This window comes from Archocentrus centrarchus, chromosome 13, assembly GCF_007364275.1.
Source record: "Archocentrus centrarchus isolate MPI-CPG fArcCen1 chromosome 13, fArcCen1, whole genome shotgun sequence".
In the NCBI taxonomy this organism is placed as follows: Eukaryota; Metazoa; Chordata; class Actinopteri; order Cichliformes; family Cichlidae; genus Archocentrus; species Archocentrus centrarchus.
Window position 1 is genome coordinate 12,173,548 of NC_044358.1, and position 27,858 is coordinate 12,201,405.

At 45.6% G+C, this 27,858-nt stretch overlaps 1 protein-coding gene across 1 annotated transcript in view; it reads left to right on the plus strand.

Moving 5' to 3' along the window:
- sptbn4b (spectrin, beta, non-erythrocytic 4b) overlaps positions 1 to 26,553 on the plus strand; it is a 99,676-nt gene extending 73,123 nt beyond the window's left edge. The window contains exons 26-43 of the mRNA XM_030743706.1: positions 7,027 to 7,290; positions 8,242 to 8,466; positions 8,687 to 8,776; positions 8,968 to 9,246; positions 9,450 to 9,580; positions 10,610 to 10,814; positions 11,027 to 11,272; positions 11,676 to 11,810; positions 12,225 to 12,469; positions 12,659 to 12,797; positions 13,090 to 13,174; positions 13,285 to 13,481; positions 13,597 to 14,618; positions 14,741 to 14,801; positions 14,919 to 15,175; positions 19,018 to 19,188; positions 20,839 to 20,881; positions 21,020 to 26,553. Of these exons, the coding sequence (XP_030599566.1) occupies positions 7,027 to 7,290; positions 8,242 to 8,466; positions 8,687 to 8,776; positions 8,968 to 9,246; positions 9,450 to 9,580; positions 10,610 to 10,814; positions 11,027 to 11,272; positions 11,676 to 11,810; positions 12,225 to 12,469; positions 12,659 to 12,797; positions 13,090 to 13,174; positions 13,285 to 13,481; positions 13,597 to 14,618; positions 14,741 to 14,801; positions 14,919 to 15,175; positions 19,018 to 19,188; positions 20,839 to 20,881; positions 21,020 to 21,367 (4,143 nt within the window). The 3' untranslated portion in view covers positions 21,368 to 26,553. The remainder of the gene's footprint in view (positions 1 to 7,026; positions 7,291 to 8,241; positions 8,467 to 8,686; positions 8,777 to 8,967; positions 9,247 to 9,449; positions 9,581 to 10,609; positions 10,815 to 11,026; positions 11,273 to 11,675; positions 11,811 to 12,224; positions 12,470 to 12,658; positions 12,798 to 13,089; positions 13,175 to 13,284; positions 13,482 to 13,596; positions 14,619 to 14,740; positions 14,802 to 14,918; positions 15,176 to 19,017; positions 19,189 to 20,838; positions 20,882 to 21,019) is intronic.
- Positions 26,554 to 27,858: the final 1,305 nt, after the last annotated feature.

Consider the following 27,858-nt stretch of genomic DNA (forward strand, 5'->3'; position numbering starts at 1 on the left):
AGCCCCACTGTGGTGTCTGTGCCACTGTTAACATCGTTCATCTGTGTATTACTGGATTATGTTAAGTGTGTGGATTTTCTTAGATTTTAAATGTTACATGTTTTTAAGGTGCCAGGTGTACAAACATGTAAGCATGCTGAGCATTAGCCCACTAGGGGAGTGGTGGCCTAGGGGAGAAGAAGAGGGAGAAGAAGAGGGTTCATCACTGAGAGGACCCTGGTTCAAATCCTCGGGCTGGCATCCTTGTGGGTCCCTGAGCAAGGCCACCCCCCCCCCCCCCCCAGGTTGCTCCCCGGGCGCCCCTTGGCTGCCCCCTGCTCCATGCTGTGCTGTGTGTACTACATACTCCATGTCTGTGATGGGTTAAATGCAGAGAATGAATCTCACTGCATGTATATGTATGTGACAAATAAAGCTCTTTCTCTTCTCTTCTCTTCCAAAAGGGTGCAGCTGTTGAGTTTTTTCACTCCACATCATTTTTTTATTGTAACAATTTTATAAACAAACTATCAGTTGTGCAAAATGAGTTGGCAGAAAGTGCAGTTTTGTACGCTCGTTAATGCACGTTCCCTAAATGCTGTTTGCAACTGCATCCTGTATGAATGCATTAACCTGTGGTTTGTGCTGGCACTGCAGGACATGACAGAGTGTGTGAGGGAGTGTGGGCAGGTGTGTGTGTGTGTGTGTGTGTGTAGGCAGGTGTGTAGGTCTGTGCAGTGGTAACATCAATGGGACTCAGAGCGAAATGTTAAACTGAGATGGAGATCTGACATCATATTTTTATTCCTCCCATCAATCCCAGTTTTATTTATATGCACTGTTCACACAGTGCTGCTGCCATTAAAGCGCGCAGAGCTGGACTGAATGTGATGGTAGGAGATTGGTTGTGTTTTATTGGGATAAAGCTTGGACAGATGTTGCTCTAAAATATATTTTTGGCTGAATTTGAGGTACCAGAGGTATCGCTGCAGTAACTAAATATTAACACTGTGTTAATCTAACCACAGAAGGCTTAAAGCCCACAGTGCTGATCTTTATTCCACAGCATATTCCCAAGATTGTTCATTTTGGTGACCCTCCTGCACTTTCTAATCACTCTGTGGAGCCCCTACTTTATCTTTGGATCCTGTCTGCAGGAAACCTGTTGTAGCTGTCTTTCTGGATCTGCTCATTACGTGCTCCTAAGCCACAGGGCCTGTCTATCTGCACTGTCTGCGCTGCAACCCTGCTATTCTTATCCTTCAAAGACAGCTCTGTGTGAACTGGTACAGCACTCTAGAAAGGTGTTAACTAAATCTGCAAAACTGTGCAGTCAAAAGCTTTTCAGAAAGTGTCCAGTCTTCACAGTAATGCATAAGAATTATTTCCATAACATGTTTTCATATCAGTGAACGTCTGATTTTCTGATTATTGTGCCTCTGTTTGAGTCAGCAAGCGGTTCAGTAGGCACACCTGTGCTTTCTTGTTATTAATTATTCAGTCATACTTTATGTCCTATGTGACAGTAAGTAACAGCATTAATCTGCTGTGTCTTTAGTGAGGGAGCTGCCTCACTCTGTGAACTGCAGAGTCGTCGTTCTGCTCTGCAGCCTCTGTAGCTGCACCAGGTCTGCACCTGCTGCAGGTTGTGGTTAGAGCGGCCCTCCAGCTCACATCACATCTCTAGAGCAGAACAAGAGCCGCTGTCAGCAGCTGTACTCCACGACAGAGGAGCGGGAGTCCACGAGACAAAAGACGTTCTGGAGAGGCTGCTGAATAACTTCCGAGACCTGCAAAACAGCAGCAGCGGTCAGCACCTGACAGGGACACACAAAGGTAGCAAACACGGGTCTGCACTCCTTTCAGTGTGTCTGTGTTAGAGCTTCATCACCTCTGCAACACTGTTTGTGGGATTCTGGTTGAGGAACTCTCCGATAATTTGTCTCGTCTCCTGTTCATGAAGTAGATGTTTGCAAAGAGTTATTTCAGAATCAGAGTAAGGGGATTATTCAGCTGTCACTGATCATAAACCTAAAAAAACAAAACAAAAAGTCTGTTAAAGTTTGTGATAAAATATAAGCCGACCCAAGTAAAGTCTGCGTAAAGTAAAGTTTTATTGGGTTCATGTCAGAATATAAAGTGCCTCCCAGTCCTGGAGCACTTTGAGCTCTCTAATGCTGTCAGTCCAACGTGGTACTCAGCAGATGGAGAAAGACAAAAGTTAAAAATCAGGGACCGAGGCCTTCATTTCCTCCAGTCAGAGTGATGCTTTTACAGCAGCGCAGACCAACGGATGGAGGCACTTTTAAGGTAGATGGAGCAGCAGCTCTCCTCTTTCTGGGAGGTATGTGATCATCTGTGTGAGTGTGAGTGGGTACATGTAGTCCTCTCTGCCCCGGAGCAGGCTGCCTGCATGATCACCTGTTCTTGTATTTGTGAGCTGCAGCAGCTACACGAGTAGAGAATGAATAAATTCATCTACAGTTTGGAGAAAAGTATACTCTCTGTCTATAAACCTAAAGTCACCCAGTGAGTTGAGACTTTTATGGCCAAAAAAAAAAAAAAACACTGGTTGTTTTCTTGGTCGTGTTGACAGGTTTCTGCATTTGTTCGCCTTTAATTTTCCAAATAAGTGGAAGTTGTCAAAATAAGGAAAACATTAAGAGGGTGATCCTGAGCACTTAACTTATTCTACCTCATGCTTGGTTTCTTCTGCTGCTTCTTTCTGGTCACCGCAGAGTCAGAGCTCTGCCCGTGAACAGCGTTTTATTTGAATGCCTTTATTTGTATCTGAGATCTTTAATCTGGATCGAGCCGAGCACTGGTCGCTGTTCGGTTGGACGGGCACATTTTTTACGTAGCTGCAGAGGCTCGAGCGTGACAGACCCACCGACCAGCGGTGACGCTCAGGAGCGCACGTCTGCAGTGAAGCACACAGCAGACAGCAGGATGAGGGCGAGCCCTCTGTTACTGTTAGCATCAGAGTCCTCTGCCTCTGTCCTTCAGGACTCTACTTCCTGTTCTTCTTCACTCTACTCATATTCTCACCTGAGTATTTAAACCATCTCAAATAACAGCTGCATAGTTCTTTTTTATCATCATTACTTTAAAGAAGGGGCATTTAAAGTGATATTTTTCCATTTTAAAGTGATTCATAGCTTAAATAATCCTTATGCCTTACATTTAGGTCATGATATTTCATATTACTGCCTGCTTATCTCTGCTTTTTTATGTTCAATGTAAAAAGAAACACTGTGGGCTGTGGAGGGAAATTACCCTGAAGCCCCACGGCACAATAATAATATCCCACATTAATTCATTACCAGGCTGCCTGTTGGCATGTAATATTTGTTAATAATGTTTACAAAGATCGCACTCTTTACAGTAATGACACCATAATCACTACTGCAAATACTGACTTTGAATTCAAGGAAAAAAAACCTGATAAGAAGTACATTTCTGACTTCAGTTCTTTCAGAATAAAAGATCCTGACTTTAGTCCTTTCAGAATAAAACATGCTGATAGAGTGATGGAGCTGTGACTCAGTCTGAAGGCAGCTGCTCTGTAACAAATGATTTAACTGTAAAACTGTGACTGACAGATTTTAATCAGGCTTTCAGGAATTTCATACATTTTTTTAAATCATCACCCTCTTAAAATAATGATTTTTTTTCAGGTTTTTCATAAAAGACAAAAAAACTGAACCAAACATTGAAAATATGATGATTTAGGCAAAAATAAAATTTGTTAAAAATGATTGGGTCATTATTTTAGGAGGGTGGCAAAATGAACCTGAGATCAGGATCATTTACTCATATTTTGATCTCCCACTAAAGAAGGAGAAGGCACCGCTTCCTTTGCATCCGTGGACCCCAAACCAGTGTTTCTGTATTTCCTGTCGGCATCTGTGATTTTAACCTCCCTCTGAAGCGCCACGCCGATTTCCCTGCTTGCTGTGGGATCTCTGCAGATGCTGTTTTCATGAGCTGTGGAATAATAGATATAGATAGAGTACCGGTACTTTATTTCATCCCCGAGGGGAAATTCCTGTGTTGCACAGCAGCAGTGCACATAAACACACACCGAAAAACAAAAAAAACAAACTTATAAAACCCCTCATATATACATGTATACACAGAGTACTCCAATGCTCATTAATAGAAACTGCACAATGTGCAGTGAGCAACTTCGTACCAGGTATATGAATATTGCGCTCCTCTCTGAACTGCAGACTCAGTGTGAGTAGTGTGGAGCAGCAGCTCCGAGTTTGTGGGCGAAGCTGCTCGAGCCCACGCAAACCCTCCCACTCACCGCAGAGGACGGTGAGCACCAGCAGCCGGAGGATCTCCACACAAGAATATAAGCTGACGTAACGCACTAACACTGGGAAGTATAGGTGGTCTGCTCATAATTGGCCTTCTCCTGTTTTTTGTGTTTGCGTGTGTTGAAGTAAAAATAGCGCCGTGGTGTGTAGATGCTTGTTTTTCTACTCAGCAGCAAGCGGCTCTTAATTTAGCAGAGACAAGAATTTACAGATCATACATCATACTGTAGCAATCATCACCTGTGTGTGTGTGTGTGTGTGTGTGTGTGTGTGTGTGTACTGTAAAAACGTCCCATACACACTGTAGTGTGCAGTGTTCCAGCCTCCTCCATTCCAGAGGGAAGTCTGGCCACTCTGCACCCACCTTGAAACGCCGGGCGCTTATTTGGGCAGTTATTTTTGAGCATTATCTGCATTAAACTTTTAAAAGTTAACGGTCACCTGGACATTAAAAATGCATGTATAGAATCACCGATAAAATCTGATTTAAAAACATTTAAAGTGTTTGAGTTGCAGGATTGTTTGAGTGCCGTGCCTCTCTCTTATGAGGTCTGTGCACATGCACATTACCTCAGCATGCCTTATTATTGCGTTACACTGTGTGCACCATAGTAATGTAATGGAAAGCACAGCGTGATACTCTTGCTCCCATGTACACCTGGGAGCTGCCTAGAGAGTCTGGCTGTTTGGACTGGAAACGTCTTATCGCGTCAGCGGCTCCAGTTTCCAGTCATGAGGCAGATTTTCTGATAGCTCGAGCGAGTGAGGCAGGATGTTGTCCTCCGTGGATGATGAGTCACTGCTCAAGGATACTTCAGCATCCTGGTGAAATTTCTAGGCAGTCTGAAAATACCACCCACCAAGCACCAAATGGTAGAAAATTCAGTCTTTCTACAGAAAAATGGGTCAGAGAAGCAAGTCAGAGCACTTTGTTTCAAATATTTCGTCCTTTCGATTTCTGCTGCACAGCAACATCAGATCTAAAATAAATCTGTTACCGTCCAAACAGCACACTTTGACATCTTTATGAGCAACCTGCTTTATTTAGCTTAGCTCCACACACCACCACATCTCAAAAAGGAGCCTTCCTGACTGTGGTGAGCTGATATTTCTCCCAGCACTTCCAGCAAGTCAAGTTTTTGCAGACATCCGTGTTCCCGAGAGGGACCTGAGACGCCTTCAGTGACATTTAAAATGAAACAGATCGATAGATCGAACCGTCGTGATGCCGGCCGCTGGTTGAGAAGTGGCCATATTTTGGACAGCAAAGTTACCTGCTAATGTTAGCAGGCTGCATCCATAAACTGCACTGGAACAACACACAGATCAGCCAATTAGTGACCACCAACAGCCTAATGAAACACAACACAGACGCACAAACTAGTTTGGCGCAGAGTTAACGGCTCAGATTTATTTAGCTTGTTTGTTTTTTTTGTAGGAAGTGTTTGGTTCTTTGTTCATATTTGGGGGGGGGGGGGGGTTGTGGGTCCTCTTCTTTCTAAGAAACACACAAACCACCACCTCGTGTTCACCTGCTCCCTGCCTTTTTTCATCCTCCTCAGTGAAATCCCTCCCCCATCCAATTGATATTCGCCTTGCGTGTGTGTGTGTGTGTGTGTGTGTGTGTGTGTGTGTGTGTGTGTGTGTGTCTGAATGGGATGAGGTACAAAAGGGGGCAGAAATATGAAAAGGAGAGTGAGAGAAGGGGGAAGGGACGTGTGGGGTAATTTGAGGCATTTGAATAGGCGGAGGTTTAATCTCTTTATACACATACACACACAAATACACACACACACATGCTCTTTTCTTTTTAAATTTCATTTGAGTCCATCTGCACATGATAATTTATGTATTTATTTAGGTTTTTAGTATTTTCTCGGTTTACTGTGTAGTCTAAAAATCACAGCTTCACAGGATCAGCAGTAAAGCCCACATATAATTAGAGATGTATGGAATTAAGAGTGAAGAAGCTGAAGAGTGTTTATTATCATCAAAATGATGTAAAATTGTTATAATTTCATCTTCTGGTAACCGACTGCTAAATTGATGAACTAGTCAGTTTCAGTTTACTGAACTTTTACTTTGTATTTTTTCCATGTAAACCTACTAAATATGTGATCGCAGCCTTTAGGCGTGAAGACTTTGAACCACTGTTTGGGTTTTCTGATTTGAGGTAATGTGACGAGCTGGAGCTCAGTTTTTTTTATTGTTATAAACATCTTCCCCACTTTGATGATAACCGGTCTTCAGCTGGTCCATTTGACACTGTCTGGATTCAGCTGCTCTCCACGGCACGTCTTGTGGCACCCACAGCTGAAGAAGGTCCGAGCTGCTTTGATTACAGTTTGGATTTTTGTTTGAATGAATTTGCATAAAGGTGCAGACAAAGTGATTTGCATCAAAGTGGCAAATTCTCAGAGATTTATGTTTATGTTGGTGCTATTTAGAGACGTCAGTTCACTGATTGATGTGTTAATTAAACTGCATAATGGCCCTATTATCATAAGAGGTTGTGCTTTTTTGTGGCTTGGTGATTATGAAGTGTCATTTTGTAGCTTAATTGGCTTTTGTTTTCAGTAATAAATGAGATATTTGCACATACTTTTGACTGTGCTCTACATACACTGTGGCAATTATGTATCATTTTGTTACTGAATAATCCTTTTGTGTCTTAATTCTCTCCCCTCTCCCTCTGTGCTCGTCCTATCTCCTGCCCATCCAGGAGGGCCAGCAGCTGATCCAGGAGAAGCCGGAGCTCAGCCTGGTGGTGCGGAAGAAGCTGGAGGAGATCAGGGAGTGCTGGCAGGATCTGGAGAGCACCACTCAGGCAAAAGCCCGCCAGCTTTTCGAAGCCAACAAGGCCGACCTGCTGGTGCAGAGTTACGAAAGCCTCGACCAGAGACTGGGCCAGCTGGAGGGTCGACTGGCCTACGTGGACCAGGGACAGGACCTTACCACAGTCAACAAGCAGCTCAAAAAGCTACAGGTACATAAAATTTAAGTGGGTTTGTCTTTGTCTTTTGCTAAATCTGACCATGATAGTAATGAATATTTAACTGCAAACGCACAGAAAAGCCCAGTTTTCCTCTGAACTGCTAATGTAATCCTGCTAATGTAATCCTGCTAATGTAATCCTGCTAATGTAATCCTGCTAATGTAATCCTGCGGCTCTGCTTCCTTGCATGCTGACCTGACTCAGACTGAGTCACTGTTTACATTATTGTCGCTGCACAGAGACGGCCCCCTCTCATTAATATTCAAACAAAACATCATGTTTGAAAATGACTAACAGCAACATTTCTCGCCTTGTGCCTGCAAAGCTTTCTGCTTGCTTTCCATCTCATTTCAGCGCCGCCATTCATTTTTAATTTGTCTCGATAGTTTCTAGAAACAATGAAAACCATCAGCTTTCATGCAAACCAGGTGAGAGTTTCATCCCAAGATCATTGTACAAATACCACTGATTAAAAATTATTGAATATTTTTACACACAGCTGCCAGCGTCTCGTTGATTTGTTTTCTTGTTTCCTGTGATTTGATAGGTTAATTCTTTGTGACTGATTGGACTCATGTTAATCTGTGTGTGCTGCACATTCAGTTATGTTGCTATAATTAATTTATGACACACAGTAGCATTAAGTCAATAAATAAAGTGTTTCTTTATCTTCGTTTTGAACACACGATATCATGTGTAATTCTGTCAGAGTGAGAGATCTGTTGGTGAGTGAGAACTGATGTTTTACTGAGTAAAAAGAGTAATCAGTACTGATGTGATATAAACACGTGATGCTGGGATGTAACTCTTAATCGGCCCTCCAGCTGTGATGGTTTGGGGGAGGCAGCTCGTTTACACGGCAGGTTCGACCTGGGCTGACGCACAGATTCATCCTTCATCATTTCACCCGACATCTCTCGCTCTCCTCTTCCTCCTCCTCAGACCATGGAGACCCAGATGGAGGAGTGGTATAAGGAGGTGGGGCAACTTCAGGTGCAGGCGGCCTCCATCCCGCAGCAGACGCAGGTAAAGGAGACGGTCGCCGGGCGACAGGCCGCCGTGGAGGCCAGGATGGTGCGTTTGATCGAGCCGCTGAAGGAGAGGCGACGCATCCTGCTGGCATCCAAGGAAGTTCATCAAGTTGGACGAGACCTGGAGGACGAGATTGTGAGTTAAACGGCCGTGAGCCGACAACACGGACTGTATAACGCGTGAGTCATGACTCACGCGTTATACAGGAAACAGAGGTCGTGTTACAGCCTAGAGTACATTTGGGAATCAACAGGTTTAATCTGTTTAACAGGCACAAATATTCACAGTACCGTACATGAGGTGCACATGAATATACAAATATTCATTTCTTTTTGTCACGCCTTTGTGTTTGCAGTTGTGGGTCCAGGAACGCCTCCCGATGGCCATGTCGCAGGAGCATGGCTCGACTCTGCAGGCTGTCCAGCAGCTTATGAAGAAGAACCAGGTAAGAAAACCTGAATGTCTGCTGCTCTGACTGCAGTCTTAGTCTAAAACCTTAACAGAGGTCCTGCTCCCCTTCACAGGTGACCCCCTGCACCCTGAACTTGTGATAAACATAATGTCCAACCTCCAGGTTCTAATTCATCTGCCTACGCTCTCATCAACATCTAAATAGCTGTTTGCTCTCTCCTGTAGAGTCTTCAGAGGGAGCTGCAGAGCCACAGGAGCAGAATCGAAGAGGTCCTGGAGAGGGCGGGGATCATTGGCTCCATACGCAGCCCCGAGGCCGACTGCATCAGGGCCGGCCACGACCAGCTGTCCCAGCTGTGGGCTCTGCTTTGGGCCGAGACTGAGAGGAGGCAGCTGGTCCTGGACGCCATGTACCAGGCCCAGCAGTACTACTTCGATACAGCCGAGGTTGAGGCCTGGCTGAGCGAGCAGGAGCTGCATATGATGAATGAGGAGAAGGGGAAGGTAAAAATATCTGTGTCAGATTCTTGGCAATTATATAAAAATCATCATTTTCAAATCCCCTAATATCACATTGCAGACTCTGTGATAGCCACATGAATATGTGATACTCTGTTCATTGGACTCTGGTGTGAATATGACACCTTACATGCAGAGGCAGGACTGAGGTCTTTTTCTGTATTTAAAGTGCTTCCTCCTCCCACCAGGATGAGCAGAGCACGCTGCAGCTGCTGAAGAAACATTTGATCCTGGAGCAGACCATCGAGGACTACGCCGAGACCATCGGCCTGCTGTCACAGCAGTGCCGACAGCTGCTGGAGATGGGACATCCAGACTGGTGAGCATTTAAACACATGGACTAAGACTGACAGAGATTGCTCATCATAACATCTTAATTATGGTAAAGCACTCTGGGTTATGAAGACATTAGGAAGGTCTTCACCTTTCGCCTCAGTTGTGTTTATATAGCACTAGTTCACAACAAGAATCATCTCAGAGGGCTTTATATTGTGAGGTAAAGAAAGAAAATCGACCTTCGAATGGGCAAGCACTGAGCAAGCACTTGATGAGGATGGGGAGGAAGAACCCCCTTTTAACAGGAAGAAGCAGGCTCGGGCTGGGGGGCAGTTATCTGCTGATTTTAATGTTCATATTGATGACTCGTCGGATAGTATTGCTAAGGAATTTCTGAGTATCTTGGATTCACTTAACTTCGTTCAATATGTTTCTGAACCTACTCATACTGCAGGACATACCTTAGACCTGGTCCTCAGTTATGGTGTAATAACTCAAACATAGATGATGTTGGTTTTAGTGATCACAAAACTATTTCTTCTAACGTTTCTTTTACATCAGATTCTTTTTTGGGAGTCGGTACTAAACGCAGTTGTTGTTGTTTTATTGCTGTTTCTCTTTTTGATGCACGTTCGTTTTCATATTGATTGTTTTGTGCAGCGCTTTGTGACTTTCTTTGTCTGTGAAAGGCGCTTTATAAATAAACTTTACCTTTACCTTACCACCACGTGGGGCTGTGAGAGGAAAGGGAAAAGGAGAGACCACGAACAGCAAACAGGACCAAAAGTAGACAAAGTCACTGACTTGCAATAGTGGCACAAAATCACACGGAGGGAGGTTACCTGAGCCTGTAGCAGCCCGTGGTTCAGGGTCACCTGATCCAGACAGGAAAAAAAAGTGAAAGTTTAAAGCCTGATCCTAAAAGTAGAGAGCGTGTCTGTCACGTGAGCTGGCTCCACCGGAGAGGTGCTTATTTCTGTGGTCTCTCTGCTGCTGTACCTGCAGGTGGCTGTTACACTCCCCCCGGGGCTTTTTTCTTTGTACTTCACCTTCTTTCTCCTCTCTTCCACAGCGAGCAGATCAGCAAGCGTCAGTCACAGATTGACCGTCTGTACGTGTCTCTGAAGGACCTGGTGGAGGAGAGGAAGAGCCGTCTGGAGCAGCAGTACTGGCTCTACCAGCTCAACAGGGAAGTGGACGAGTTGGAGCAGTGGATCGCTCAGAGGGAGGTGGTCGCCAGCTCACCTGAACTGGGTCAAGACTTTGAGCATGTCACAGTAAGTGTGCTGGCAGATGGTGTCTGTGCGTGAATTACAGATTTAGATTTTTATTACTTGAAGTCAATTATTGCAAGTCCAATCTCAAAAGTGGTTTCATTTGATTATAATGTCCACCTGTGTTCTTTCATGGGACATTTAGCTGCTATACACTCAGTAACTAAACAACTGAAACACAGTTGGATAACAATAAAAATCTGCCACACCTCCAGGTCCTACAGGAGAAGTTTACAGAGTTTGCCTCTGAGACGGGCAGCGTGGGGCAGGAGCGAGTGACGGCCGTCAATCAAATGGTGGACGAGCTCATCGACTACGGCCACTCAGAAGCAGCCACCATCGCCGAATGGAAGGACGGCGTGAACGAGGCCTGGGCCGACCTGCTGGAGCTCATGGAGACCCGCACTCAGATGCTCGCCGCCTCACACCAGCTGCACAAGTTCTTCTTCGACTGCAGAGAGGTAAGAAGGTGGGGTGACAAATGAAATGCAAGGGGACACAAATACAGATATAATGCAGGAGATGTGATAAAGAGGAGATTCATTTAATCTAATTTCACGCTTTTATCTTCTTAAAGTTTTAGTGTTTCCTGATACAAGAAAACTGTGGTCACCACAGTGGAGAGCATGCAAAAATGCATACATTTTTGCATGCTCTCATCTAAATATCGTCATTTCTGGCTCCGATAATTAAACATGGCAGCCAGAACTCAGAATGCAGAGACAAAACCGATTGGTGATGTCACGGTGGCTACATCTGACTTTTATGTAAAGTCTCTGGTTGTACTCTGCCTGAAACTGCACTGCACTGGTTCTATAAAGTTCCCTGCAGATACGTAACACTTCTTCACTGCCTTTTTTTCAGGTTTTGGCGCAGATCGAGGACAAACATCGCCGACTGCCAGAGGTTCGGGCTCGGCAGAGCAGCACCGCCAACACCAGCACCCTGCAGAGACTCCTGCACAGCTTCGAGCAGGACATTCAGCTGCTGGTCACACAGGTACAGCCTCCTCTTTCCCCACCTGGCTAGCAGAGGAATCCTAATCGGTGTGGTCCCCCACCCACCCACCCACCTGGGGGACGGAGAGTCACAATTTTGGTTCTTTGTGAGTCTGAGTCTGCCATGTTCATGGAAAAAATACCTTCTTACTCTGCATTTAATTTTGCTTTATCCGGCCTCTGTCCTGCACCTGGGGAACAGGAACAGTGTGGCGTTTTAAAAGCACAGATGTTCTGTGCCTGTTCCAGTGACAGAGCCTGCAACGTTTGGCCCTGACGAAGCACAGCTGTCTCGGCAGCTGTGCTTCGTGCGTCATTCGGAAAACAAACTCTTTCTCTTTCCATGTTTTTCAAATTTTGTTTCTTCCTTGTTCGGTTTAGCTATTTACTAAAGCTTGCCATCACGCTGTGTCAGGTGCGTCAGCTGCAAGAGAGCGCGGCCCAGCTGAGGACGGTGTACGCAGGCGAGAAGGCCGAAGCCATCGCGTGCCGTGAGCATGAAGTGATGCAGTGCTGGAAAGAGCTGCTGACGTCCTGCGAGGAGTGCCGGGTTCAGATCACCACAGAGACGGACAAGCTGAGGTTTTTCGGCATGGTCCGAGATCAGATCATGTGGATGGACTCGATCATCTGTCAGATAGGGACAGGAGAGAAGCCCAGGTATCTGCACACCCTGCACACCAGCCTCGATATCTGTTCACATCTGCACTGTTTAAGGTTAAATCGATAAAATGCAAATATGAAACCATTCTGCTTTCTTTTAATTTTTTTTTATTCGTAGTCTTTAATGATTGAGATGTTGGTCAGAGGCTTGGGCTTAATCTGCAGTGTGCTCTGTGGTTCCTGCAGGGACGTGTCCTCAGTTGAGGTGCTGATGAATTATCACCAGAGTCTAAAGAGTGAAGTCGAGGCTCGCAGCCAGAGCATCCTGGAGTGTATTGAAATGGGAAAAACCCTGCTGGCTGCTAGAAACCCTGCAGCTGAGGAGGTGAGATGAGAAAATATAATAAAGACTGTCACTTTAACTGCAGGCTACATATGCTCAGACCCTTGTTCAGTAACCCATGAGCGTTAAATGTTGTCTTTAATGTCTGTAAAGTAAAGGGGCCGATCAGACTCCTGTCCATACTCTACTAGAGTAGCTTTGCATGAGTCACAATCCAAAATAATCCTTGTCTATCACACTGTGCCCCTCAGTTCATCCTCTCTCTGAAATAAGCTGTTGTAGCTCCTCCCCATCTAAGGCTGGGCCCATGATGTAACTCTGTTTTGATTCTCAGATCAAGGAGAAGCTGGACAAGGTGATTGCTAAGGAGCGTGAGCTGTCTGAGAAGTGGGACAGGCACTGGGAAGTCCTACAGCAATGTGAGTGCTTAAACAAGACAGGGATGGGCAGAAATGTGGGATTGAGGAGTTAATTCAGATGTTCTCCTTCCTTTTGAATGTTCTTCTTATTTGGCCACTCCTGTTTGCAGTGTTGGAGGTTCACCAGTTTGCCCAGGAGGCGGTGGTGGCGGAGGCGTGGCTGACTGCTCAGGAGCCGTTTATCAACAGCAACGAGCTTGGAGGGAGCGTGGATGAGGTGGAGCAGCTGATTCGTCGACACGAAGCCTTCCGCAAAGCAGCTGCCACCTGGGAGGAGCGATTCAGCTCACTGCGGCGGCTCACCACGGTAATATCATCATCCTCACTGTGCAAATATGTCCTCAGTTTAGCCAAAATGAGTTTTACCTTGCTGAGATTGTTGATCTGGTCATTTCATCTCTGGTTCTGTTTCCTTTCTGCAGGTAGAAAAGTTAAAAGCAGAGCAAAGCAAACTTCCCCCGACCCCCCTCCTGGGTCGTAAAGTCTTCCTGGATCCCCAAGATGCGTCTCATAGTCCAGGCACTCTCCCACGCCTCCCGATCTCACCCGTCATGAGACAGACTATCTATGAACAGAATGAAGCCAGCTCTCCTCCGTCTCCCTCGCCTGCTACCCCGACGCCTTCGCCGTCATCTGTGGCTCGGCGCCTGGGGTCGACAGTCGCCAACTACACCCCTGTGATGAACGGCTCCGGCTACCGTCACATGCTGGAGGCCCGGGATGGCGGCGTAGTGGGTGTGGCTGCAGGTCTAGGCCAGCCCGCTGCATCCTCGATTGCTTCTGTGGCCACGGCGGCAATGCTAGTCTCAGCCAACCAGGCGCGAGAAAGTGCCAGCACGGCAAGGGAACAGTCGGCAAAGGTGATGAGTCACCTGCATCCAGCACAGGCAGCGAGGGAAATGGAGGCAAAATCCTCTCCGTATCTCCGGCAACCCAAAATCAAACACTTAGATGATGCTGTGACACCGCTGCTTGTGGCCAGCCGGCTGGAGAAAGCAAGAGAGAGAGGGAGGGAGAAAGAGATGATGATGATGGGGACAGAGAGAGCAGAGGTGGCCGTGATGGCCGAGGTCGTGCTCCAGGAGCCGGGCCGGGAGCGTCTGCACAGCGAACCCACCAGAGGCCCTCGAGGATCCAGGACCGACCCTTTGGGCCACGCAGAGCCCCAGGTCCAGACACACACCTATCCCCACAGGATAGAACGGCAGCTGTCCAGCGAGCAGCTAATCCAGGCACGCAGAGATGAGCTGCCTCAGGAGGTGTGGAGGGAACATGCCGAGAGGCGGGAGAGACGGACGTTGGAAAGGCAAACGTCCAGCGAACAAGAGGGCCACGGAGGCCACGAGGGCCGGCGGAGAGAGAGGGACCGACACCGGCTGGAGAGACAGGAATCCAGCGAGCGCGACACTGGGAAGGAGCATTCGGACAGACGCTCAGGAGGAGGGTGAGACTTTCAGAGTAACGAGGTGTTTTTTTATGCAGAAAAAAACACAACTGAACTTCACTGCTCTCAACTTTGAAGGTAAATTCAAATGTGATTTGAATAACTGGAGTTTTCTTCCACAGAGAAAAGAGGTCCACCATGGCAGAGATTGTAGAGCAGCTGCAAGAAAGAGAAGCAGCACAGGTCTGAGTTTGTTTACTGCAAGTTAGCACAAAACTCTGTAAAAAGGGAAAACTGGGATATGCAGTAAAGTCAGTGATTTTCACTTTTAAACCATAAATCGCCCCTCCCCACCCTCAGGCCCGTGGTGAGGTGCCCCGACTGCCTAACGGGTTACCAGAAAAGTCTTCCCGTCCCGACCGGCCTCGAGCTCGGGACAGACCCAAACCGCGACGCCGGCCACGGCCCAAAGAGCCCGGCGAGACGACGCGGAGGTCCAGATCTGCGCCAGCCCAGAGCAGCCCGGCCGTCCCCCAGCCGCCGGCCCATACGGCGCACCACGAAGGCTTCCTTTTCCGCAAGCTGGACATCGAGAGCCTGAAGAAGAGCACCAATAGGTGGGTGTTCAGGGTCATGCTGATAATCAAAGCAGTGGGAGTAAATGATAGGAGATACAGAGAAGGAGAATGGACAGTGGTGTCATGAGTACCAGACTTTAGGGATTCTCGTTAATCAGCTATTAGACATTATTTTTACTGAGGTGCAGAAAAATAAATGATTTCACACCCTTGTTGATTTTTAACCCTCAAAGTATCAGATTTGTTGGGTTTGCCTCCTCTTTCTCATGACATTACTGCCCCCTGTCATTGAATAATTCAACAGAGGCATGACTTTAGCATGCTAAGCTAACAGGCTAACACACTGACAGATGCATGACACACACGCCGGCTCACAAGTTGCTTCCAGCGTGTGTTCAACATGAAAATCCTCAGATGAGCTTTGGATTTTCTCAGGATAGTGAAATCTTAGGATTTAAACTTTTCATGTGTGCTTCCAAAGATTTCAGTGACCGACAGGTTTGTAGTTGCACCTGCTGGAAAGGGGTGGTAGTCACAGTTTGTGGTGATGCCTGTTGTCTTACCGTCAGTCTCAGCAGTTGTGTGTCAGTGTTAGTGGGAGATTACGGCTGCTGAGGGATGGGCGGGATATCCATCTTTTAAAATGTTGCTGCACTCATGCTGCCTCTGTGGCTCCTAAAGGAGAAGCAATGTCAGCGCTGCTGAGCAATCAGTAATAACTTGAAGACTGAAGTTGTGCATTAAGTAAAGACCAAAGTTTCTTAATTTAAGCAAACGGCACGTTAAGAAAGAAAGCCACAAAAACACTGATTTATATCTCACAGGAAACCAGAGTTGTGGGTCTTTGTGTGCCTTTAAGATTTAAAACTCACTAACCAATCAAGGCAGGAGTAGACGAGCGTTTGGCCAGGTAAAAGTTTAGGTCATTGGTTTTGGTCGCTGCGGCCTGGTGGAAACGGCTGTCTGAGGGTGGGTATACCGGTTAAAATGTGTTAAAAATACAAACTGATTTTGGCTCTTTTAGGTGTCTAAAATCCATTTTGCTGCTAGTTTCTGTGCCTTCTGTAAGCTGCTGCCATCTGCTGTAGACGTGGATACGAACCTCGCTTCAAAGGAGCTGAACCACCCACTGAGTGGAAACAGTAGTTTTATTAAATTCCCTGAAATTCAGAGCAGCTCCAGACTGAGAAACCTCCTGCAATTTAAATACAATCTATGAAATTTCATTTGCATTTTATACTGAGAAGTCTGTTAAAATGAGCTTTGCAAGCAGGGGTGCACGCTTAGGATGGAGGTCCATTATCTGGGTAGAGGCAGGCATAAGACAGCATGTCCTGGGAAGCAGTCAGGATATGAGATAAGACCGGGTAACAGGATGGGTCATATAGGAAGTGTGGAGGGAATCTGAGTTGGTCTGGGATGTCTGCCATCCATGCATGTGTGGTGTGTTGTGGGAAATCCTCAGCAAAGACAGACAAGTTTATTCCCTGCTATGAGTTTAAATTTGTTAACACTTAAAGTGTAGCGGAGGGTCTGAAGGTTCACTGTCTGAGATATGCATCGAGTGCTGCCCTTCAGCCTGCAAATATTTATATTATTATAATTTTTTTGCCCATAGCACCAAGCCCTCCAGTTATTAATTAGTACTGAAGCGTAATATCAGTCATGAGTACATGAGGCAGCAAGAAGCGTTCAGAAATCTAAACATTACAGCGATGCTAGTGACAAAGGAAGAGTGTGACTCCCCTGTTGGCTTCTGAATACATTATGTGCCGGTGCTGATTATCAGGATAAGTGTGATTAGAGCAGTTAATCAGCCTGCAGGAATCTCACCGCATGTGAAAACTTCATGCATGATGCTGAGGACGCCTCCTGGTCTAACACGGGCCCACAGAATAAAGCACAGCAGACTGACTGGCTGAGGAATGCTGTGAGGTGGAGCTGATGGTCAAACACACAAACACACACACATGCACACAGCCTGCCCCCCACAGATGACCACCCTGCTTCTTCCAGAGAGACATGAGCAGGAAAGTCTCTCTCTGCACTGCCCCCTGAGGCTGGGCTGACCTTGCACAGCTGAAAGCTCATCCCCTCCCAGCTGTGGATGAGTCCCGCTCACACACCTACTCGAGGCAATGGATGAGTGTGTCGTATGTACATGCCCTGTTATGTACATGGCAAGGTAAAGCACAGCGCCGAATGGCTTAAACCTGGACAAGTGTGAATCTCCAAACTGCTCCTCGTTCTGCTTATTGTTGATGCTGAGAAAGAAAGAGGGAAGGATTGAGATTCAACCTGTCTCTGTTACATCTCTACCTGACCAGACACTAAGTAAGTCGATGTGCACATTAATATTCTGGTGTTGTGTTAGGATGTGGTGCTTGTGAAAAGTGCATAACAGAACTGGTGCAGAGAAAGATCTGGCTAGTCCCACATGTCAGTGCCTTCGCTGTCGTTCATGTTTCTTTATCGGTTCTTCTGAAAGCTTTAAACTCGTTCCTGCCGTGCGGTGATGTAAAAGTGACCAGAAAAAAAGACGTTTTTGTGCCCCGAAAATGTTGCTGCACTGTAAACGAGCTGCGGCCATGCTGTGTTTAAACGAGCTGTCATCTGAGACAACTAAAAATCATACAGAGATCCTTAAACAGCACTTTCTGCCTTGTGATTTTTTTTAAAGGGGAACTGTTACGCTCATTTCCAACTCTATGCTTTTATTCTGAAACTAGAGTTTTAACTCTTCCCTCTTTAAGTCTGCCATCCCTTAAAGCCAGTTTGCTTCTGTTTGGCTGCCTTTGCAAAGAAAAGCTCTGAATATGGTCGGAGATGACCATATTCTGCACTTCCTGCCTCATACAGAGCTAAGAGTAGAATCAAACTGTCCAACAGTCGCTTTATGCAACCGTAACAGATGTTACTTACACCCAGTGTTGTTGTCATCGTGGTCAGTTTGGACACCTTCTCACATGCACCATTGTTTTGGTTTTTTACCTCGTGTGTCATTGGATTTGAAATCAGGATATTAAGCTGCACACAGAAGCTTGCTCTGAATAATACTGACAGTACTGTGCAAATGTTTTAGGTGCTGAAAGTAAAGTTTTAAAAAATTAAGTCACGAATGGTTTATATTAATTAACTTGATGCAAAGTGAAGTGCAAATAAACGTCTGCAGCTTTTAAAGGTCTTGTACTTGGTGCTGAGAGGTTGATGAGCGGCTCAGCGATTTGCTACAGACTGACTTCGTGTGGGGGGGCCCACACCATCTGTTGCAGAGCTCCTCGTTCTTCTTGTGGCTGAAAATTGCCCTTAATGACTCTGTGAATCTAAGCACCTGAAGCGTGTGCGCAGTACTGTATCTGTCGATGTCAGCTGTTAACTGGAATGCTGTGTGCATGTAAACACAGAGGCAGAGGAAGCACACCTGGACTTTAACATGTGTTGTTGCCAAAATGGCATTTAACCAAACTCCTCCGTCTCTTTTCTCCTCTCTCTTCCTCGCTGCTGCTGGCTGCTCCTCTTGTGTCCTCCAAGGTAAGTCACATGTAAGCCTCACACACAGAAGCTGTACGTAGCCTCCCTCCCCATCCCTCCATCCCCCACCACCTCCGTCCGTCCGTCTGTTCGTCTGTGTTTGTTCAGCAGTGTGTTTCCTCTTCCCTTCTTGGGGCTGCTTCATCCCGCCTACCTACCTGTCTGCTCTGGTCAGGTGAGTGAGGTGTTAGCTTAGCGAAAGTGATTCTGCAGGTCTTCCTGACTCCTCCTGTCCCCCCCCGCTCCCCGACCTCCACTTTCCCCACACCTTCCCCGTGCTCCTGCCTTCCTCCCACCTTTCCCTCCTCTTCTTCCCCCTGCCCTTCCTCTCCCGCCTTCCCCCACCACAGCAGGTCATGGGTCAACCTGTACTGCGTGCTGAACAAAGGGGAGCTGGGTTTCTACAAGGACGCCAAGAACACCAGCACGTCCTACAACAACGAGCCGCTGCTCAACCTCTCCCACTGCCACTGCGACGTCACCAACGGCTACAAGAAGAAGAAGAACGTCTTCACGCTCAAGTAATCAGCTGTTTTCACACCCACATCTACCACAGACAGGCAGCAGAGTCATTTTCATGCTAAGCTGCCATTGCTTTCAAACCCCAACACTTCCTTTCATTTTTCTCACAGGGAAGCTGATTTTGGCCATAAATCATAGACTTTCTGCTAATGCATGCTGATTGGTCAGTTAAGGATTCACAATGGGACGCGCTTCCCTGAAGGCGTCTGTTTACAAATGGAAACTAGACTAGATGGAGCATCGTTGAATCACAGCAGGAAGTTGTGTTTAAGAAGCAGCTGGTTGAAGGTGACTGCTGTCAGATACTCTCTGCTTCTCCACTTTACCCGAGGAGATTTGTGCTTTGGGGGCTACAGCTCCAAAATGTGCTTTTTATCTTTATATCTATCATGGAAATCTGATCCAGTGAAACTTTCTTAGCTAGTCTGCAGGTCGCAACCTGTACAAATAGTAGAATAGTGACCTCTGCAGTTCAGGAAGAGTCTGACCCTGAACGTGTCATCATGAGCCATTGGCACACATTCACTCCGGGCACCTCTGGGAGAATAAGGTTGGGATGTTTCCTACAGTTTCTCACATGTAGCACAGGGCAGGAAATATTCAATTAATTTTTATTTATATAGCACCAAATCACAACAAAAAGTCGTCTCAAGGCGCTTTGTATTGTGGGTAAAGCCCCTACAATAATACAGAGAAAACCCAACAGTCAGAACGACCCCCTATGAGCAGCACTTGGTGACAGTGGGAAGGAAAAACTCCCTTTAAACAGGAAGACACCTCCATCAGAACCAGGCTCAGGGAGGGGGGGGTCATCTGCTGGGGGGGGGGCTGAGGGGAGAGATACAGGACAAAGACACACTGTGGAAGAGAAATACTCTACTACATACTGGAAATACGCTGCAGAAGGCAGCATGACTGATGGATTCGCTAACAGTGAATGCATCAGAATATTAGCTGTCCCGTTCTCCCGATGACATCTTGTGCTGGAGAGCTGAAAGGTTAAAGTTCAGCTAATGTCCAATCAGGCATTTGCGCTCTAACGTGCTCCTCTGTACCTCTGAAAGATTCAGAGCTGCAGTGGATGTGAGGAAACAGCTGGACTTGGTGTTTATGATATATTATGGAAAGGCTGAGCTACAAACATGAAGACTGTAGGCCAGGGATCCTCAACTCCAGGCCTCGAGGGCCGGTGTCCTGCAGGTTTTAGATGTGTCTCTGCTTCAACACACCTGAGTCAAATACCGAAGGCCTACAGCAGGACTCTGGAGAACTTGACTGTTGGCCTGCTGTAGGCCTTCGTTACTGAGTTGCATCGTGGGAAATGTAGGATGTAAGATGCTGCAGCTTCTGCTGTGTTTTTTGTGAGCCCTCAAACTGTGTGGAAGTGACGTACTTCATTGTTACTATTTCAGTTAGCTTTTGTTCTCAAACTTTCCCCCCTCGTGCGCCACACTAAATATTTTTTTATTAATCATTAATGATAAAAAGGATCCAAGTTGAGTCTGAGTCAAAGGTCAAAGCTGGAGCAGTGTATTTTCTCTGAGCATCCACACAGTGGTCCCACGCCTCACCCACGGTGTGAGACCACGGCTCTAAGGCCTTCCACAGGGCGGTACTCTGTCAGTTAAACTCTTCTCCTCTCTTTGCAGAACGAAGGACGGCAGCGAGTTTTTGTTTCATGCAAAAGATGAGGTGAGACATTTCTAACCTCAGAATAGTAAAAGTAGCTGTAACTGTGTATCTGCACTTTTTATTTCAAGCATTGAAAACAATCATATTTACCGCTGACCCAGCCAGCTCACGTGTGTCCACCCCTCTCTCCCATCGCAGGAGGACCTCAAAGCGTGGGTGACCAACATCACCGCCAGTATTTCAGAGCACGAGGAGATTGCCAAATGGGGTCATCCCCAACCAACTACCTCATCCACTGACGAGGGTACGCGCCGCGACGGCAGCAAGGTGGACAACAGGTCGGAGCGCGGTGGCGAGCGCTCAGACCGGGCTGACCGAATCGAGCGGGCCGACAAGGAGAAGGAGAAGGAGAAGGAAAAGGAGAGGGAGAAGGAAAAGGAGAGGGAGAAGGAAAAGGAGAGGGAGAGAGGGGAACGGTCGGAAAGATCGGATCGGGCTGGGAAGTCGGACGCAAAACGATCAGAAAAGTCCAGTAAGAAAAAATGAGCCTGGATGGGAGCTGGGATTGAAGCTTACAGGATGAACTCCGGATGGGAGGCGGGGCCATAAACTGGTTGTGAACAGCCCCCCCCCCCCTCCTTCTGTTCGCCTCCAACACCGTCAACAAAGCGGTTGCGTTTGGATGGAAATGGAAGGATTGACCCAGGCTCTCTCATAGGACGGATCTGATCTGGAGCAGGAGACATCGCTCTCTCTATCTGTCTCTCTCTTCTGTGTCTCTGTGAGAACACACAGAGCCACTGACGCCCCCTGCTGGCTGTTTCAGAGAACTGCCTGAGAACAGGGTGGCGGTTTGTGCTGCTGAGCCCGGGCAGCGTTAACGCGAGAGAGAGAGAGAGACGGGACGCGCATCACGTTAACGGGAAGGCTGACGATCAAACGTAGCTCACACTGTTCCACGTTTGTTTTTTCTATGAGATGAGCTCTGTCTGTATGTATTTCCTGTCTGTCCTATCTACTGTATCTAACTGTCTGTAAGTCGGGACATCCTACGCTATGTCTTATTACTCCTTGGAAACAGAAAGAGAATGAAATTAGGCCAAAATGTTTTACAGACCTTCTTCTATTTTCTCCATTTTCTCCCATCAGTCTGGAGGTCTGGACATGAAAAAAATGTGGAAATTAATCTGGTTTTCCTTAAATAACCAACTGCACTGTAAACACATTCACACACTTTCCCTGGATGAAGCAGCACTGATCATCGGTTACGTGCTGACTCTCGGAAAGTGGTTTAAGAGAAGAGAAGAGTAGATGGCTGTCTTCAAAACGTTATCACGCATACAATAAAGAAGAAGCAGCAGAGAAATTAATAGAAATACAGCAAAAAGCTTAAAATCAAGATCAGAGTCCTGAAATTCTCTGGAAATATTATTTTTAATTGTGAAGTCTGCCCGGGGCAAACAGAGCAGGTTCTCTCGGGTCGAATTTTATTTTAGGATTATAGATTTTTTTTTAGTAAAGCAGGGCAGTCGGTGTTTACCCTGTAACATGTAGACTACAGTAGACTACAGGACCAGTCTGGGCTTCCAGTTTAAAAGTCAGCTGTGTCCTTAGAGCAGAGATAAGAACTCTCCTTCCCATTGGCCTCATTCATTAAAGTGTTTTTAAAACAGTTTTAATTTCTGTCGTGCATATATTTCTACGATGGTAAATGCTCGTATTAAACTCAGACAGGGAGATCAGTGGATGTGTAAGTAATCCCTGTGAACCAAGAGCTTAATGTCCGGCTCCAGTTTTGTTTCTATTCTTGGCTTTGTATGATTATAGGGGGGAATATTTCTAATGTAGTCATTTCAGGCACACTGCTTTGAAAAAGAGGCCCCTCCCACCTGCTGTCCAAACCTTTAAGTTTGCGAGGGGCAGCCAATCAGAAGCCTTGGAAGAGAGAGGAACTGTGGATCATCCAAAGCTCCTCCAGTAAAGTCCAACAATAATATTTGGAGCTGGTATCAGCATCATAGGTCCACTTAAATTAATGGATAAAACTGGGGAAAAAAATATGTATTTACTCATGATATTTCTAATAAAATGATGAAATTCATGGTTACCTGCTTGTTTTACCATCACGATCAGTTTTCCATGCTTTGGTCATAAGCACAAAATCTGCATCTGTTTTTAATGAATGAAGCCTTCAGGGATGAAAACAGGCCTCATCTACTCTTTTATTCTCTTACGTCATCAAAACACTGGATTTACTGACTCACAAATTTTATACAGAGGTTAAAATCGTGTGTGTGTGTGTGTGTGTGTGTGTGTGTGCTGCTGCTCTCCGCTCCCAGGGTCTCCATAGCTCTCAGGTTATTTGTGTTGTTGTGCGCTCACCGTGTGCTTCACACTTGTCAGTATGTCCGTCCCCTCAGATGCCGCCTCAGTCTTCCAGATACAGTACGTCCCATTCACAACACACACCCCACACACACACATCTGTACTTCTATCTTTGTGATGCTGCATTCCCTGCCCCCTCACCTTAAACATCACGTGATACGTCCGACCCTGACCCTGACCCTGACCCTTTCAAAGTGTCTTTCAGAGTGAGGACCTGCAAATATGTCCTCGCTCACAAGGTGTAAAACCCGTCCTTACAAAGATAGACTTACATCGTCTCACACACATCAGGTTTCAAATGCTAGAGGTTATAAACGAGGCTTATAGGTCATCAGATGGAAACGACTGAAGTGATAAGTGGACAAAAAAGCGAATAAGCTGGCACAGCAGTGAGTCGGGATATCACGCTGACATTCAGCTCTCTGTAGGTGAGAGGTTGCATGCTTTTCTTGGAGAGATATCACTCATTGAAAGAAGCTCGTCTTTGCAGTTTGGCATCATCGAATGAGTGTATGTTTTATTTCATGTAAACGCACCACAAAGCCATAAACGACAGGAAAACGGGGATGATCGCAGTTCGAAATGCAGCCGGGGATCTTTGCCCTGTTACATGCATCCGGGCCAGATTGCATTTAAAATCCTTTTAAAGTATGAATGCTGTTATTATCACTGCTACTGTATCAAAACTCTTCTCATTCCAGCTCCGGTGTTTTTGATGCTTTCTCTTAGAGTCCAGCTCACATTTATTTGCATAAGTTTATCTGCAGCTCTGAAAATCACTTCAGGAACAAACAGAAACCAAAAGGTGTTATTTGTTTGAAGGTGGCTTTGCTGTCTCCTCTGCAGCTCCTGATGCTGGAGGCACGTTGGCCTAAAAGGCCTTCAGCCAGACAGAGCTGGTCAGAAACCATGATCTTTAACTGAGCAGTTCTGTGGCCTGAAACAAACCAAACTGCAGCTTCTAAACTTGAAATATTATAAGAGAAAAAACTGGAGGACAGAAACCACAAGATCGTGGTTGTTTATGTCCTTCTGTTTGCCAGCAGCAGCCAATCAAAAGAAAGCAGGACTAAAGAGAGGGTGGGCTTAAAGGGAGAAGAGCTACGACAGGAACTGCAGGGCTGCACCAGAGTCCAAGAGTAAAAATAAGGAGCTGGAAGTGAGCTTAACAGGTTGTCTTTAATGAAAGCGTCCCTCCCACCTCACCGCGGCTGTGCAGAGCTTTTGAATGTGGCCTTTTGGGGGCTTTCAGTTTGGTCCTGTCTGGTTTTAAACTCGGCCTCTCTGTTTCTGCCGCCAGCTCATCAAAGACACATCACTCCAATATTTTTTAGTTTGTTAAATTAAAAACAGTCTTTTATCTTCTCAAACATGAATGAGTTTTATTTCTGTCGGGCTCTACAAGGAAAATATTAAATATTCACCTGTAATTTCCAGCTCATTTCTCCTCCATGCATCCACGTTTTCCAGGATAGAGTTAATATTTAAGGCTTGTAAATGATAAGATCATCAGTGTTATGGCATCTGGCTGTTTGTGCTTATTTTTTTTAGGTTTTCATTGTTGATTTTTAAATTCTCTGCTGACCTACAGATCTGGTTTCTGTTTCTCATAAAATGCGTCTTAAGAACTGAATTATGTGTGAATGCCACATCCATGCACGTCAGACACAGCGAGCGCAGCTGGCTGATTATCAAAATAAACCACCACGCTTTGTTTCTGTTGGTACACACAGAGCAGAGCGTGTGGGGCGCGGTGAACCCGCTACCAAATTTAAATCATTTTACGCTCTGATAGCGGGGTTAGCAGATAATCTGTGAAAGTTTAACACCATCACAGACCGGAGGTCAGCGTGTGCTGAGCCCTGCCTGCCCGTCTGTCTGTTCACATCAACCTCGTTTTGTCAGCAGAGATGAAATCATGAATAAAATACCTTTTGGTTTGTTGTTAATGTATTGAAAGTGTTTTCTTTTCTCTCTGGAAATGAATGTAGTTGAGAGTTTTTGAGCAGAGGGAAACTGGTGCAGATTTCCTGATGCTGTTCAGACACTGCAGACTTTGACGTGTTGCTTCTCGTACACCAAAACCACTCAGTAGTATGCAGTAATACAAAGTCTATGAGGGCGTGTTCAGGGATTAATGTTGCTGATGATGGTGAGGATGATGTTTGTGAAAATGATGATGTCGTCCATGGTAGCACTGGAACTTTATGCAACTTTTTCTTTGCACTAGGACGCTGGCCTGTTGCAGGGCTGAGGGCTGCTGTTCAGTGGTGTTGGGGATCCAGCAGAGGGACGTCACATCCCGACAGGTTAACACTGGGAAGTAGGAAGTGCTTTGAAAAGGGCATGAAACTTTTTTCTCTCCATGGTCTGCATGGTTGGTTTACAGCCCATGAACATTTACAAGGCAGGAAGTTTATGCAAGAGCTAAAACCTTTAACTGAACAAACTTAATTAATAATCAGTTCATTGTTCAGGTGAGTGCTCTCAGACTTTCTCCACAAAGCTGGCCTTTGTAGAGAGACACTACTTTTCTTATACTAGATTTTAACATGGAGACATAAGTTCAGTGTGACATTACTGCAAAAACAAAGAAGACACTGAAGTCTTGGATTCATACTGTCAGAAACTAAAATAGACTGTAAATAGCAGATGGACTTAGCCACAGTGATGTCAGCCACCGGTGGGCGGAGCGCTAACATGAAGCCTGAAGGTGTTTTTCACCTTTGTGATTTTAGCATGCTCATTGGCTAACGCCCACCATGTATTGTGTCATATTAAATAAATGTTAAAAATAGTGATTGAGCCTATAATCCTATCAGGAAAGTGTTTATTGAGATCAAAGCGCATTGAAGTGGAGTCGCCCTCTGCTGGCCATCAACGAGAATGCAGGTTTAAGACACCTCTGCACTGACTTCACGTTTCAAACCCAGAGGCGACGTCCATTTTTAATGTAGTCTGTTACCCGCCACGGACAAGCCTTTCTTTCTTTTGGAGCTTCACTGCACCGTTCTGTTATAACTGTGGGGCCCCCAGTTTGGGAACCTCTGGTTTAAGTCTCTGTATAACCAAAAACTCCCATGATGCTTCAGTTCCAGTTTCTTAAATGTTAAGATTTGCTGTTTTTGCAAAGGGGCTGCAAAACACAAGCTGCTCTGTTTCCATTTCAGGAGTGGTGAAAAGTCGCAGCTGCCTCTCATTTGTACATCGAAGTGGTCTAAACCATTTTACGCTGTGAGCCACACACAGCCCATGTTGATCTGAAGTCGGCCGGACCAGTGAAAATCCCCTTTCTGTCAGTCTAAAGAAGTTTTACTACACATTTAATCCCTGAGATACCTCCATATAAGGAAAAAAAAAAAAAAATATATATATATATATATATATATATATATATATATATATATATATATGGGCTGAAATTGTAAGAAATAAATGTGTAAAATTACAGAAAAAAGTTCTGGTAGCTCGTTCCTCAGGCTGTCCTGTAATTACAAAACAGAATGTTTTTGTTAATTCCCTGAAAATTTCCTGTTTGTTTTTTTTGTACTGTGGACCCATTGTAAAAAAACAAGATTTTCAATGATAGTGAAAACATATCTGTAATTTAATTGTTTATCTATTACTTAATTAAGTTGTCCAAAATTTATGCTCTCCTTCATATTTTCCAAAGCCATCCAGTGGGCCAGATTGGAGTCTTTGCTGGGCTGATTCTGGTCCCCGGGCCTTATGTTTGACACCCCTGGTCTAAACAAAGAGATGATTGATCTAGATTTGATCAAATACACACACATTAAATAGGGCTGCTAAATTCAATACATGTTCAGGTGATTTTACTGATATTTTTTAGGGTTACTCTTTATAGTTTATTATGAATATGCCACAGAGATGTTCTAGTGAATAATGTTACGCTAACATTTGCAGTTGAATTGGTGTAACCGTTGTTTTGTGTTGTGGACTTCATGAAGTCTTCTTGACCACATGTGCAGAGAGATTCATTTATAATTCATTCTGCTGCACAAGATTACAGATTAGTACGCACAATACTTTTCTGTCCAGTATCATCAAACCATCGGGGTTAAAGTTAGGGTTAACCCTGACCCTAACTTTAACCCTGACCCTTCAGAGCATCAGGATTAGTCAACACAAGTTTTCTTGATTCATTAATCATTTTATTTGCCCCACGCAGATTCATGCAAAGTTATTTTAGTATTAATGTGGTGACATTTTTACCAATAGCCACAGATAAACTAATAAATACTGAATGGGTGTTTTAGCCGATCTGCTGCCATGGCATCTCCTCTCCCAGGATCCCCGAGCACCGCTGCCCATCTGCCCTCAGCCTGCCTGTCTCTCTGTACGCCTGCCTGCAGCAGCCTGAAAATGTCCAAATATATTTGCTCAGAAGATTTCTCTGTAAAAACAGACATGAAAATAATGAATCCATGGTGACACTGGGAAAACCGCCCCTTGTCTTTGCTGTGTTGAATCTTTCTGAGTCCGTGTTGAAGAGCGACCGTTTATTTGTGCCGCAAGTCGAGCTGAAAATGATCCACACCTCCTCCACACAAACAGATCAGGACAAAGAGGTTGCATGAATGACATAGTCTCTATTATGGTACTGCTGTGCATGTCTCAAAGTCCCATCTCT